Source organism: Solea solea, chromosome 12 (genome assembly GCF_958295425.1).
Source record: "Solea solea chromosome 12, fSolSol10.1, whole genome shotgun sequence".
Taxonomy (NCBI): Eukaryota; Metazoa; Chordata; class Actinopteri; order Pleuronectiformes; family Soleidae; genus Solea; species Solea solea.
This window is the reverse complement of record NC_081145.1, coordinates 5,131,091-5,146,584: the sequence shown is the minus strand read 5'-3', so window position 1 is coordinate 5,146,584 and position 15,494 is coordinate 5,131,091. Positions and strand designations below refer to the sequence as shown.

General features: G+C 42.5%; 1 protein-coding gene across 5 annotated transcripts in view; it reads right to left on the bottom strand.

The window, feature by feature from the left end:
* Positions 1-15,494, bottom strand: part of frmd4a (FERM domain containing 4A) — a 134,277-nt gene that overhangs the window by 72,860 nt on the left and 45,923 nt on the right. For 2 of the 5 annotated variants that reach the window (XM_058644843.1, XM_058644842.1), the window contains exon 1: positions 6,771-7,156. The exons of the other annotated variants lie outside the window; for them this stretch is intronic. In XM_058644843.1, the coding sequence (XP_058500826.1) occupies positions 6,771-6,863 (93 nt within the window). In that variant the 5' untranslated portion in view covers positions 6,864-7,156. Of the gene's footprint in view, positions 1-6,770; positions 7,157-15,494 lie in introns of those variants that run through there. 5 annotated transcript variants of the gene reach the window in all.

Below are 15,494 nucleotides of genomic sequence, written 5' to 3'. Positions count from 1 at the left end.
TTTGGTCTCCAAAAGGTCAGGTTTTATACCAGTAAAAGTCCCAAAGAGGTAACAAATACAAGTACACACACACACAATCTGGTTTCCACAACTTCAGAGGACATTATATTGATTTACATTCATTTCCTGAAGAGCTACGCTATCACTGGCCTAACCTGATCCTAACCTGATCCTAACCTGATCCTGATCCTAACCATACATATCTTCAACTTAGACTGTATTTTTGTCCCCATAAGGAAGACAAGTCCCCATAATTTGACTGTGTAAACAGATTTAGGTCCCCACAACATGAGTAATACAGACACACATACACACACGGTTGTATAACAGTTTTTCTAATCACATTTCATTGATTTCCATTCATTTGGACAACCATGCAGTTAATACCTATCTTAGCCTTAGAAATGAGGGTCTTTATCACTAAGTCTGGGTTCAGACCTGGTTATAGGCCCAGGCAAAATGTCCCCACAAGGTCAAAATGTCCTCACAAACATTTGCCCTTTTTTTTGGACCTCACAAAGATATAAATACAAGTATATATACACACAGAGTGGGACAGAAGGAGTCCACTTCCATCTATCCTGCTAGCAAACTGTCTCCACAGACATCACACACGATCACTGGCTCCCTCAGCCCTCAGCTCTCACTCACAGACAACAGTCCGTCTTCTCATCATTGTTTTCTTGTGCTCGCTACAGATTTACTTTAGCTGAGCTGTGTCGTCAGGCCTGTGCGTTGATTTTGGAGAGGGAAGAATGCACTGAAAAAATATCATATGTTCAGAGAGGGATGAAAGAGGCGAGGCAGAGGGAAGGGTGGGAAGTCTCCCCATGTCTCCCCCTTTCTCACTGTTGCTCAAAAACATTCTTCCCTTTGAGCAGCCTTGGGGAGAAAAGGGGGCTCCCCTTTCATGGTGAAGCGGGTGTGGTGCGAGAGGGGCCTATACCGGAGCTTTTAGCTCCAGCTATTCCCACCTCTTTCTTTCTTCCTTTCCATCATTTCCCTCTTTTCTTTGTCTTCCTAATTGGGCTGACTGACCACAGCTCTCTCACCTACAGTCCTGAGGGCAGGTTGAGATGTCAGAGAATCAATAGTGCAGCAAGGCAAAGTACAGCTTTAGGGGGGAAAAATAAAAAAACCTCCGACCTCGGAAGAGAAATGCATCTTAGTGTCGTTCCCTTTGGTTGCCATGTCGACTTCACAGCTGCTTAAATGAGTCCTGACTCTAATATGGAGACAATTGGATCAGTGTGATGAGAAACGAGCGTCTGACCCACACAAGTGCCCGAGTCCAGCTCTGACCTTCTCTGCGGTTGTTGTCGACGAGATCTTTAAAAGGTAACAAGGATCAATTAGTATTCCTGCCTCACCTTCTCTCAGTCTAGGCCTATGGTGGCAAATTACAGTCGAGCTATTGTGTGTTTGCATTCCTCTCCTGCTCATGAATGTGAGCATGTCTCTCTTTGTGTGTGTGTGTGTGTGAACTTCTCCTCTCCTGACAGTGATCCCCCGCCTCCAAACTTTAAACCCCTGCTCTCCTGCTGTGCCCTTGACAACAACATGTTTCCTTGGAGAGTGATCCAGACCTCCTGAAATCTGAAATGTTTCTTTTTTTTATTTTAGTCTGGTTCACAACAACAACCCCCCCGCCCCGCCTCCCCCAGCACACATTCACATTAAAAGCTTAGCTTGTTTGTTGTTTTTTTGCTTTAATTTTGCAGAAAACACATGAGCAGCTCAACATGACATCAGGAGAACTATGGATGAGGGAATAATCGTGTCACTGTACAGGAGACTTCATCGAAAAGAAGCTGTATTTTTACACTGTCAACAGCATCTGTGTAGTTTCTCATCAAGATCATGATTATTACTGATGACTTATTGAGTTTTACGAGGGGTTCTGGTGAAGCCTTTTTAGAATGCTAAGACATTTCTTCAATTGCTGCCACTTTAATTGTCACAAAATGGTCATAATATTGTAATAGAAATGACGAACGCTGGCGAGAAAGCGACAGAAACTCGACACTTTCTTCTCATCTGTAGAATGTTCTTGTGTCATGATACATTTCAATTTTGGGATAATTGCGAATAGAGAAAATCTTGCACATTTTTTCACAATAAAGGGTTCAATAAAAATATACTTGGAGCCAAACAACATTGCAGAACACTGTTTGGTAATGTACTTGTATTATAGCTTATTTTCTGAAAGGACACCAAATGAAAGTCATAATATTGTTGATACAAACTGCTTTGGTCAGGATAATTGTGTCAGGAAATTTAAATGTGCAAACCTCATCAAATCCATTCATTCTCCAAAGGAATAAAAATAAAACATAGCACAGATACAAATAATAAAGCTGACAGTATGAGTCAGGATCATACAACTGAACCCCAAAAGACTTCAGGAGACGTATTCATGTTTTTATTAAGTCAAGACTAGACTACAGTCATTCTCTGTGAGAACTGTCGTCTCTCCGTCATATACAATTAGTGCAAAATGCAGCAGCTCGTCTTCTGAGTGGAAAAAGACAGCGTGACTTCATTAAACTAGTTTTGTCCTCCCTTCACTGGCTTAATGTCAGGGTCGGGATTGATTTTGAGATTTTATTGCTTGTTTTTAAGCTTTTAAATTGGCTGGCCCCCAATTTATTCATGTGATTTGGTCCACCTCCAAACTCCTGCCAGAGTAACGGCAACTTCCAAGCAGTTGCTCGTGGATGTTCCCAGATCAAGGTGCAAAAATGGAATGATTTGCCTTTTCATGTAAGAGCAGCTTAAACCCTTGAAAACTTGAAGTCTCTGCTCTTTGGCTTTCAATTTAGTATAAGCTGTTGAACCAGCCTTCTCTATTATTCATCATAATATATATTTCTATATTTATTTTTTGGTAGTTTGCTGTTTGATTCGTTTTGCCTGTTTCTGACATGTATTTGTGTGCCTGTGCAGCACTTTGGTCAAACTAACACTGACATTGATAACTGACGTAGAGCGGTGACATGGAGAAGACTCAACCCTTTCCCCAGACCATAAATTAAAAAACATAGAGTTCCTTTTCGAGAGACAATTATGAAAAGTGGGTGGATGAAGAAGTGTAATAAACCAGGCTTACAGGAGACGGAGGCCTCACAAGTCTAGATTTGAAGATGGGATGTTTGAGTCACAAAAGCGCAAAGTACAAAGAGGATTGGAGGTACAGAAAAGAAGAAAATGACTCATAAATCAAGAGAATAAATCAAGTTAGTCCCTTCTTTTATTGTTCTGTGGTTACACAGCACATATCTTATTCAGATGTGTCATAGCCATGGGCTGTGAACAAGGAGTGCTATGTTCTCCGTGTAGATATTACTCAATTAACTGGGATAGAAGCCCACATCTATCAGAAACCTCTGAGAGAGACATGAGACAATTCATCTGTGTTAGTGATATAATGTGACAAGGCACAGATGAGGTGGTGGAAAGCAAAACGGAGGATCCATGTTTAAAACTGTATGAATTAATCTCTCTTACTTTCAAACAGAGGTGGGCGATGTGGCCAAAAACGAATGATGAATTCATAGAAGTCCTTTAAAATTGAGCTTTTAACTGTTTTTATTAATTGTTGCATACAGATTATATCACTGGACACAATGTTTCAGGAAAACAACTCTTTTATTTAAACTTAAGCATCTGAGTAAAAATTCAAAGACGTATAACTGAAGTATAATGTCTCTCACCTCTGGCATTCGTACATTTTTGTACATTTTTTTTTTAATCAAAAATATGTATAATTTCAATACTGAGAAGATTTACACCAGGATAAAAAAAAGGTTTAGGGGTTTAGTTACACTTTAACAGGATAAATACCCCCCTGCTCTGCTGCTGTATAAACACAAACGCTCCCTCAGTCAGGTCTGATAGTATTGCCTGACAGAGCCTGTTTTCACATGAAGGACGAAGCAAATAAATAATGATACTTGGTTTCTGTTCATGAAGACCAAACTGAGGCAGAATAATAACAAGTTATTATAATAAGTTATGCACTGCAGCTTTGAAATATCCTTCAATGGTAGGATGAATACAGATGTATTGATGTTTTCCCTGTACATATGCACTCTTGTATGCAGCTCTCCCAGTTACATAAGGCAGAGACAGATTGGCAACACATTATCTAACAGGACATGTCGGAGCAGGACGACGTTGCAGCTGTGTTTAGAAGTGAAAGTATTTCAAAGCTTCATAATGGACACGAGAAGGTTGTCATCACCAAAGAGTCAGTCAGCCTTTTTAAAAACACACATCGGGCAAAGAAAGCAGTAGATCACCGAGCTTTGTTCACCTGCCGCTGAGCAGTCTGACACGCTGATGATTTCAATCCTGGGTTTAAAATGTCTTTGTTGATTTATTGGACGCACCTCGCCGTCGGTGCGTGGTGTGATAGATAACCATTCATTCACTGCTTTACACACAGCCAGCGTATGCACATCCATCTATTCAAGTCATTTTACCGGCGCAACAATACAGTAACGCAAGTAAGCGTATGTAAATCACGACAAGTAATCCCCGGTCAGTCTGGCTGCTGTGACGCAGAGAAAGGGAATGCAATCAGGAGAGAGACAGACCTCCACGCTCCCTTACTGTGCGAGAAAATCTACTTTTCCAAGATAATTGAGGTGATTTTGTAGGCTGTGTGTGCTCGTGTGTGTGTGTGTGTGTGTGTGTGTGTGTGTGAGGCACCTGCCAATCATCCAGCAGCAATTAAGTCTCTCAGAAAGGACAATGAATATGAAGTTTCCTCCAATCAAGCATCATTGTGACAATGATTTCAGTTCAGATCACAGTTCATCCATTTACCACTGATCCACTGTAGAATGACACACTGTGACCTAAAAGGAACTGAACTTTTTCAAACTCCACAGTGACTCCACATTTACACCCCTAATCTGATTTTCCTCTTTACATGTTACAGTGTGATTGTGATGTGGATTTTAATCTGATTATGTCAACATCATATGCCTAAAATTGGACTAAAAGAAAGAGATCCGAATAATCTAATGTATATGGTGGAGGTGTCATATTCATTTTAAATGTCAGAGTGCATTGTGGGTCCGTGGCTTCACTTTGTTGACGGAAGGTACAAAATGTTCAACTCACCAAGCAGCAGCTCGAGTGACACATTATCACATTATCACATTATGCAAACATTCAGATGAAGTGCTAGCTAATCAAATGATGTTACATTATGCATTTAAGATGAAATACTACACCGTCTAAGCTGAGCTCTCAGACAAGGCCATTCTGCCCAATGTCAGACACAATGCACCCAACAATGACCGACTACCAGATTGCAGTTCCCATTTTAAATTGTGTATATTCTACTCTTATTATTTTTTTTACACATTTTAGCTTTCATTTTAGATTGTATCGTCTCCTTTTTCACATTTTTACACCTTTTCTCTTCTTGGTTTTTGCACCAAAACACCAAAGCTATGGGCATTTCTCACATACATAATATTCTCAACCACAGAGCATGAAAGCTGGTGGAAGTAATGCAGGGTTCACGACGTGTTGAGCTAATGGGAGCAACTAACGAGATCCATCCCATACAAGAAAGAATAGTGTTGTGTTTGCACCGAAACAGTGTGGGAATATACAGTAGAATATGTCTGTGCTTATTAAAGTGAAAGCTGTTTCATGTGTAAATCATGACAGCATGAGTAAAGTATGTATATGTGTGTGTGTGTGTGTGTGTGTGAGAGAGGCTGCATTCTCTGCTGTGTGTACGTTCCAATCAAAGAGAATTGAAACTACAAACCCAGCGACGAGCCTCAGAGGAGTTGATGGCATTAAGAAGTCACATTTAATCAAAGAGGTGTGTCAATGAAACAAAAGGCACATTATGCGTATGTGCATACATACACACACACACACATATATATGTTACACAAAATGAACACAAAATTAAATTCTTATCAGTATGAGTCTATAAGTGCCACGTGATTGTGGGGAAAGCAGTGAGTCTGACTCATTCATCTCCTGGACACACACACTCCAGATGTTTGATTCACTAACGTCCGCTGTTTTGACAAGACACACAAATGCAATCACAGCTGCATGTACTGTATGTACTGCACACCCACACACACACACACGCACTTTCCTTGCGGAGTAAACAACTTTGCTCAAGAGCAAAAAGAGATGAATCACCTGGCAGGTCGCAGCCTGTCTTTAAAGCGACATAAAGGTTCCCTCTGCAACGCACATTCCACATCTGAGCGTTGCTGGAAACTGTTATCTCCAGTCCACAGCAGCCCACACCCACCACATTTACACAAACACACAAACACAGAGGCTTCTCAAGCCTCGCCGCCGGCAGACAAACTGATTTCCACTGATGCACAAAGCTCTGGCAGGACAGCCAGCACACACACACACACACACACACACCAACAAGCCAAATTCATGCCAAGTGTGTGTGAAAAAGGACGTTTACATATGTCTCACGTCAGGTCAGTTGAATTGTCCCTGACAAGCAGACAAACTGCACTCAAACACAGTTCTCCCACTGAGGGACTTCACTGTGTCACCTTGAAAACTGTGGAATACATTCAGAGTGACAGAAAACTCACTCAGACCATCATTGTCCACAGCTGAGATTAAAAGCTTTACTCCTGACTTGCCTTTCACTAACTCAGACCTAATACTATTCCCTGGATTAGCCAAGGACCTTTCTTTATTTTAAATCCCACTCCCACACACACATGCAAGACATGGTCACAGAGGAGAATCCTTACCCTCTCTCCACTGTTCCTCCTCAGAGTCCCCACCGGCAGCTTGAGCATCAGCCGGCGGGTTCTCCCGGGTGTCACTGCACCTTGGACCACCATGGTGCGATCCAGTATGTGTGTGTCCGTGGGTGTGTGAGCATGTGTGTGAGTGTGTGAGGTGGGAGTCCTCGCCGTCCCGTCCAGCCTGGCGGCAGGGTGTGTGCGTGTGTGTGAGGGAAGAAGCTTGTGTGATGTGTGTGTGTGTGTGTGAGGTTAGAGCAGCTCCACACTGGTCCTATGTGCCTCTCACTGCTCCTGTTCTGCTCCGTGTGAAACCACTATCCATGCTGCTCCTCTCTCAGCGAACACTCCTCTCCACTCTGCTGCTGGGGAGGTGAATGAGTGTGTGAGAGAGAGGGAGAGGGAGTTTGCTTTGTCTTTCCTCTCTCTCTCTCTCTCTCCTCCAGCTCTCTGGCAGCTCCCTCCTCCTCCTCCTCCTCCTCCTTCTTGCATCTCTCTCCCTCTCACTCACTTATTCCTTCAGTTGGGGGCTTAACCAGGTCACTGGATTAATGTGACGTTATGGCTGTTATTAGCATACACACTCATCATGTCACGTGACCCAATCATAATTGAGTCTGAGCACACACACACACACACACACACACACACCCACAAGCACACTCCCCCTTTTACAGGGAATCACGTGGGGGAACCTCAAAAGGAATATGGGATGTTTTGCCATCTGGTCGGGAGATTATCTGCAAAATCCCACATCCAGCTTTCTCTCCCTGCACTGTCTGCTGGAATAAGACACAAAGGCAGTACACACACACACACACACACACACACACTCATTGTCAAGTATAAGCACAATAATCGTGCACGCAGATATCCATCACTCTATCATTTCACTCCCTGCGTTGCATTATTTTGAGCTGAATTATTTTGCACAATAAGACACACAAACATGACAACGATGCATTTATAAAACATAAATGCAATGCCGTGAGAGGCAGAAAGTCCTCAACACACGTACACAATCATTCTGAACCACACACAATAAACTTGATTAAATCATTACGGTCACAAAAAGTAATCTAATAATGTGTTACCATGAATAACTAAAGCAGATTCACAGATAGGATTCTATTTAAAGCCTTCATTTATTAAACAATATGCCTAATTTCATATAGATGACAAAAAAGGCAGTCATATATGAAACAATGTACTATTAGTCTGTCTATAAGGCTATAGATTATTATTATGCATTCAATCGTCATTATATTTAACAACCATAGAATTCTTTTCTGCATTTTGCGTGCAATATATAATTTAACTGTAAGTCTGAGACAATGAGACAATGAGCGTACAACCACTTTTTTGATGTACGCACATTCAATAAATGAGGGCCAATGTGTTTCTGCGTGTATGATTTGTGTGTAATGTGCGTGTACGACAATAATATAGCGCAACAAAAGGTGTAAACCTAAAAAACAGCTGTGAGATGATTTTATAGAGATGAGAAAAACTGATGCCGCCAACACCTTAACGAGAAGTTCCATCTGCGAGTGACACATTCAGGAAGATGTGCCCCAAAATGCACAATCTGACCTCATTCTTTTCTTCTTCTTTTTCCCCACCCACAGTATAAGGTGAGACAGTTTCGTGGAGCGACGCTCTCACGCAGATCCTTCAGAGTGATGACGGCTGCAGCTGCAGCTGAGTCAGTCCTCTCTGTATCCACCATGGTGGTCTTTACATGTCCATTAAAGCTATTGGACTGGTGAGTTACAGCTGAACGTAGTGACTTACTGTCATATTCCCATCATCACTCACTCGCTGAGCTACAGTACGCTCGCCTCCGCACATCAATACTGAACTGACTGTCAGCTGATTAACTAAAGTGGATCAGCACACACACACACACACACACACACACTAACCTACAGCATGTTCACATATACTATATTACATTACTACGACTGTATATTAAATAGATGGATGGACGGATAGATCATTTCTCATTTTGAACGACATCCTTTTTGTAGTTCCCCGACACGCCCAGGAAAGAGAGGAATTTCACATTTAGCATATTTACCTAATATCATGCAGCTCTATACTCTACTCGACCATATACATGGACTCTAACAACAAACCTGTATGATATTATTGCTATAATCCCTGGATTAGAACCAGTGTGATTTATCTTGGGAGTGATGGTTATGAGGTGATCTGACGCCTGGTCACAGGATATAAAAATGAGATTAAAGCCACCGGTCAAAATGAGCAACCAGACACGCCTCCTCCATCCCACACATCATATCTCATGGTATAAGAACCCCCGATGGATTCAGTGACATGATGCTGTATCGGTTACACACACACACACACATACATGTACGATATACAAGCACAAACAGGCGCACATGCTAAAAGCGTGGAGGAGAATATCATCTGCAGAGGTAATCCCCAGTAAGCATTACTTATTTAATAGCCTGATCCACATTGGTGTGTGGCCTACATAACAATATCACAGGGCTATTTATACACTTTAACTGCAGCCACCCTGGTGGTCGTATACATGACGTACTACTGGAGCAACGAGGAGAGGAAACGCAATTCCTGCCTCTTTATTTGCACCGTAACTTGTGCTGTGCGTGTGATGTTAATTCAGACTGCAAACGCAGAGATTATCTGCCACCGCTGATTTGAGAGACACAGCGCTGCTGCTTTCATTTTCAGGATTTTGTTGGGCACTTTGACAGTTGGTTTTTAAGTTTATTTGTTCTCATCTGCGGCTCATATTTTCTCCTTTAAAAGATGTTTTCTTTATTCATTGTTCATCCCACTGCACGAGGTGATAAGTCCTCATCTTGACAGAAGGAAGGGGAAAAAAAGAAATTAAATCAAAACCAGCATGTTACTATTCTTGACGCTTTGGGCAAGCTGCACAATGACCCATTTCAGTCAACAAGAACACACACGTAAAGCAAATGTGATTCACACTCGTGACTGAGAATAGGTGAAAACACAATAACATGTGGAAATAAGACTGCGGATAAAGAGTGGAAGAAAAGACAAAGCAGAGATGATCACTGTCAAAGAGGAAAATGAGAGGAATCACAATGTGTTTTACTGCTAAGTCGGATTTTTGTGCATCACATATAACAAAACAAGATAAGATTAAAGGACCGATGCAAAAGAGACAATTCAAGAGGCAGACGTGTACAAAGAAAGTGCATTTACTGTGTTTCTTTTGTGTCATTTATAGGTATTTTCTTTTCCTCGCAGTAGTTGTTGCACATTAATTGACTCTGAAAAGCCAGCCAGTCTCTGCCCGTGGCTCTCTGAGTCATCCCTCTGGTCCTGCTCCACACACTGTTTATATGCATGCATGTGCATTTATTTCTGTGCGTGTGGGTGTTTGTGTTTACAGAAATGCCCTCTAACTAGACTCTCCCTCCATCCCGAGCGGCGAGGGCGGGGGATGAATGTTTATCTTTCTGGACTCCACAAATTACAAGAGGTTGCAGAGAAATCACAGACATGTAGTTGTCCTACTGCCTAAACAATACCACCGTGATGTAGCCTAATTAGATTCATTTCTCACTGTACGCCTCTGTGTGTGTGTTGGTGTGATGTCTTCCTCCATCTCACCAGAGTGGGATGAGCAGAGAGCGGAGCCTCCCACAGTTCATCAGGCCAGAACCAATCTTAATGGCTTCTCCACAGGGGGGGGCGAAGCGTACACAGTTATTATCCCCTCAGCAGCAGCGTCTACATGCAAGAAGGCCTGGGAAGGTCTTTTACATTCTCAGAGCGGCGTAATCTCAGGCAGCCCATGAGATGTGAAGGAAACAGGGATGTCGTTGTGTGTGACTCACTCTGAAAACTGGGACATATTTGTAATTTGGGGGGGATTTGATGCAACGCTGGGACAAGCTGTCCTGTTCAGACCGTGTCGCTCGGCACAGCATCTGCTCAACCTGCTGTCAGGTGTCTCCACTGTGTGTGTGTGTGTGTGTGTGTGTGCAGGTGTGGGTGTGTGTGCTCACGCTCTAAATCTGCTTTTGTACTTTCACCTTGCCAGTGATCGGCTGTGAATGAATAAAGACACACTATGTGCTCTGACTATAACCTCGACAAGGTGAGAAAGTAAGGCCTTTAAAATGATGACATTGAGCTGCATCGATGCCACTGTGTGAGAATTAGTGACATCTAATGGTGAGACTGCATCGGGTTGAAAAGTTCATAGTCTGTCCATGATGCAACGGTCAAATTTGACCAAATGTGGCTTTCTTTTCAACATCGTCTCCCCCGTGATCTACACTACACACTTCTTCCATTGGTGTTGTAGTACTTGGATGCCCTTGGCATAGAAGCTTTTTTTAGGAATTATTTCCACTGCATGCATTTGTCTCTGGCTCAAAGGGGTGGACCTAACATTCATCCTGGTTTGGGAAATATTCAGGAAAACCAGCTGGATCTGGTTCAAAACGTGCCAAGTTCTCCTGCGACATGACCGGCCTGGTGTGCTTTTCATCAGGGGTCGAAAGCTGTGGCACCAAACCTTCAACATGCCAAGTTCACTGAGCAACGGGAGAAAATATCCAGTGAGGTGCTGCTCGCTGGGAGAATATGTCTCGTAGAGACCAGAGGTCAGAGGTCAATGACCTGGCAGCTTCCAAAAGATAGACAGACAACAGTGACCCAAATAATCACACAGTACAACCGAGGTATGAAGAAAACCATGAATGCATAACAAGTAGAACCTTGAAGCAGCTGCAGCAGCAGAAGACCATGCACACTGGGTGTCACTGTTCTGTCCTATGTACCTAATAAAGTGGCCAATGCATTCATTCTGTCATTGTCTACCATTTTATCTTCCACATGAGGGTCATGGGACGAGCGGGAGAACAATCCCGGCTGACAGGGCGAAAGGCGGGATAATAATATACAGAAACTAAAGACATGCTAACTCTACAGAGAAAGGCCTTTGGTCAGACAAAACCCCGCACCTTCTTGCTGTGAGGCGACAGCGTCGGCCAATACTCCGCCGTGTGGCCCCTAAAACGGCCAATTACATCACACAAAGGTCAGTCAACACAGCGAGTCCCTGGACTCATCAACAATAACATGAAGTGAAAAGAGAACAGTGTAATGAAGGACGGGTTATGAGCGCGTACATAGACTGTGCCATGATACAAATGCCACTGTGTTTGTGCCACAGGGCTCTCCTCAGCTCTCCTGATCACATGACCTGCAGCCCTTTATGGCTGCTGGAAAAGAGCAAATCAGAGCAGAGCGTTGCAGCTGTGTTGGAAACCAACTGAGGTCCTGTCTCAGAGGAGGCGCTGGAGAGCAGTGGTGGTGGCGGAGGGGGGGAAATAAGGGATGTGGGAGGAACGGGGATGCTGAGCTCTGCCTCTGAGCCAGGATGTTGTGGAAGATGTGGGGGTGTTGGAGGGGAGAGGATTGGGATGGGGGGGTGGAGATTCAATTAAACGACACAAGGAGTGAATGCATTTTTAATTATGCCGCCTCATTTCCTGATGTGACTGTCAGCCTTTGTGCAAGACTCTCTGTGTGTGTGTGTGTGTGTGTCCTCCCCTCACCAGCAGCACAATACACAGCAGCTTTGGTAAGAGCTGATATGACGCAATGAAAAGATGTTTTTAGCAGCAAAAGAGGGGGAAAAAAAGAAAAAAAAGGAAATGCCATGGAACTCAGTCTCTACTCTGACATTAATAAATGGTATTTTGCCAATAAAATGAAAAGACACATTTTCTCCTTTGAATGGCAGCACAGTGTTTGAGAGAGTTTGACGGCTTGGTTTTATGAATCTGAAGGCTGACGGGCACCACTGTGGTGTGTGCATGGCGACGTCACACTTGAGTGCAGAAGAAATGAAACGTGTTGACCTGAAAGATCGACAGTGAAGCAATTCAGCGTCGACGCGAGCTTCTCGCGAGCAATCAAGGCAACAAAGAGCGTGACCTCGTTTTCTCGTAGTAAAAGAGCGGTAGTAAAGGAAGTTTGTAGCCTTGGATCCTCTCGGCTTTTCTGAATCATTTATATGCTCCGCTGTGCTAATGAAAGCAGCTCAGCGCCCTTGAACGTAGCCGTGCAGTCGGCTGCTGCTCCGAGCCAACGAGCAGCATAGATACGAGCTTCCGCTTCTACTGAGGGATGAACAAAATCCCGTCATGATTTTAATGACTGTTAATGTTCCTCTAATGACCCGAGTCGTCGCTCCCAGCCGAGTCACTTCACACATGCAAATGAAGGTTTAACACTCGCACCATGTATGCTGACGACTTAGATTCACAGATCACACACAAATGTTCACTATATTATCTGATTTTCAGTCTAGTCGACATTCATACTAGAAACTGGGCTTGAATCAGGTTTTCACCAGCGTTCACTCCCACAGACCAAGTAAAAATGGATGCAGGGTTCCAGTTTGAAAGGTAAATTATAAACGGTCTGTGCTTGTCTAGTCTTGATGATTCTAAAGCCACAGAGATTGAGCAATGTAATGCAGAACCTGACAGACTCAATATATGTGATCTGCACAAAACCCTCCGGGTCCTTTTCACAAGGATGGAAGGATGGAATCAACCGGAGCAGACATTATTTCTGCTCTGCTCCAGACAACAGAGAAAGCGTGTCAAATAAACAGGATAGGAAGTTAATTAGCGTTGGAGTCTGTAATGACATTGAAGATTCACAGCTTCCAGACTAGCAGTGAAGGGGAAGCGTTACTTTTTACAATGATCATGTCATCATTGTAAATTACATTTCCCATAAGTTTAACGTTAATATATATATATATATATATATATTCCGCCATCTTCACTTTTTATGAAAACAGCTCGTGAAGAGACGATGTATTCATTCACTGTCACTTCCTATGGGAATGGTGTTAATTACGTTTTTTTAGTGGGTGATATTTTAGTGCGAAAAGAAGCTTCTGGTCTATTTGATGGGTCACTGAAACAATCTTCTTCTTCTTCTTCTTGGCTCACGTCTGCATGTGTGAGCAGTCGTGTGTGCAGACGTACACATGCGTCGCCATATGCACACAGTCTGAGAGAAAGGGTGCGGGTGATTTGAATATTTCTCATTTGAGTATGTAAAGTGGCCTCGTTTTCTGGTCTCCACCAGCAATTAGAGAAATAAATAAATAAACAGCAGGGTAGCATTTTTACGACTCCTATTTTTCAATCCCACATGAAGTGCATGAATAATCCAAATCCTGCTCCGTTCACATAAACACTAATCTTTATTGCTTCGGTGACAAATCATCAATCGGCTACACAGTATAGGCTACATGGAAAAAAATGACCAAATCTCCAGAATAGGTGGAAGGATTTTGGGGATTATACATCAACACATAGTGTATCCATGACACTGATGCCCTGCAGCGGTGGAGTGAGTGACAACAGCGTTCATTGGAAGCACAGTACGTCTCAGGAAAGGCAGATTACTGTTTCTCCCTAACAGATGTCCCTGCCTGTAAACAATGTTGAAGGGAAACAGGAGCTTAACAACCAAACTCATTAAAGCAACCGGCGGATCAAAGCAACCAGGGATTCTGTCGTCGTATTTACAGCACGTGTGTTTGTGTGTGTGCAAAGTCAGATTTAATGTGCCCTCATTTTTGTTTCTAAACCTGTGCTTGCTTGTGTAATGCATGAGTGTGTGAGATGAACTGTAGAGCAGGTTTCTATCCCCGCAGTCTGTGAACCACAGTGGTCTGAGTCATCTTCCTCTAACCAAGTGTCAGCGGGCAACAGAAAGCAGCCATGGGACCTCTGAAGGCCTGCAACAATGAATCAATTCATCAATAAGTTAGAGACGGCTAAATGAAACGACCGTCAATGGATCCAGTTTTATTTTCAAAATAAAGTTCTTTAAATTCAAGCAATGTTGGGTTTGTGAATCTGCAATGCATTCTGGTTTCACTTTAGCACTTGGAATAATACACAACTCCTTATATGGACACCCTGGGGGCGTGTGTGTTTATAGGTTACAAAAAAAGCCTTTTGTTTTTGTCTTTTTATGTGTTGTTGAGTCAAAGTTATGATTCATTTTATATCACATTTTTAGTCGTGATATAAAGTGGCAATAATTGTGCAGAAGTCAGAAAATAGAGCCTTTTTCTTTTCTTTTTGAACTGTGACATATTTCCAAATTTCACAAATTCAATCTGATTTTAAACAGTACTTTTGTTAGTACTTTTATAGTTGGTGAAAATATATAACTTTTTATCAGATTGTCTAGGTTGTGCTGAAAAAAAGGATATAAGACACATTCTTAAAGCCTCTGTATATACTGTATGTTTAAACATAGGACTGAAAAAAGCAGGCGGAATGCTCTGTGTTCTAAGGGTTACACTTAAAGATATATGTAACACTTTTACATTCAAATATCTAAAAACGACAAAAGTAATGTTACATTCTTTTCAGTAGTGTACTTACATTAGCCAAGATGTTTCTTACACTCTTTAAATTCATATAAATACCTACTTATATTGAAGGTAATGGTATGTTGGGAAATGTGCAATATTTAAATGTAAACAATGGTTTAGATTCAAATCATTGTTAAATGAGTTCACACAATAAAGCCTCTCAGGTCCACACAGTTCTCTCTATCCACGGTAATGAATTATTAACTACCGCTCAAAAAAACAGCTCGTTCAGCAGTTTGACGGGATAAATGGTTCTTGACCCCGTCCGCCCCAGC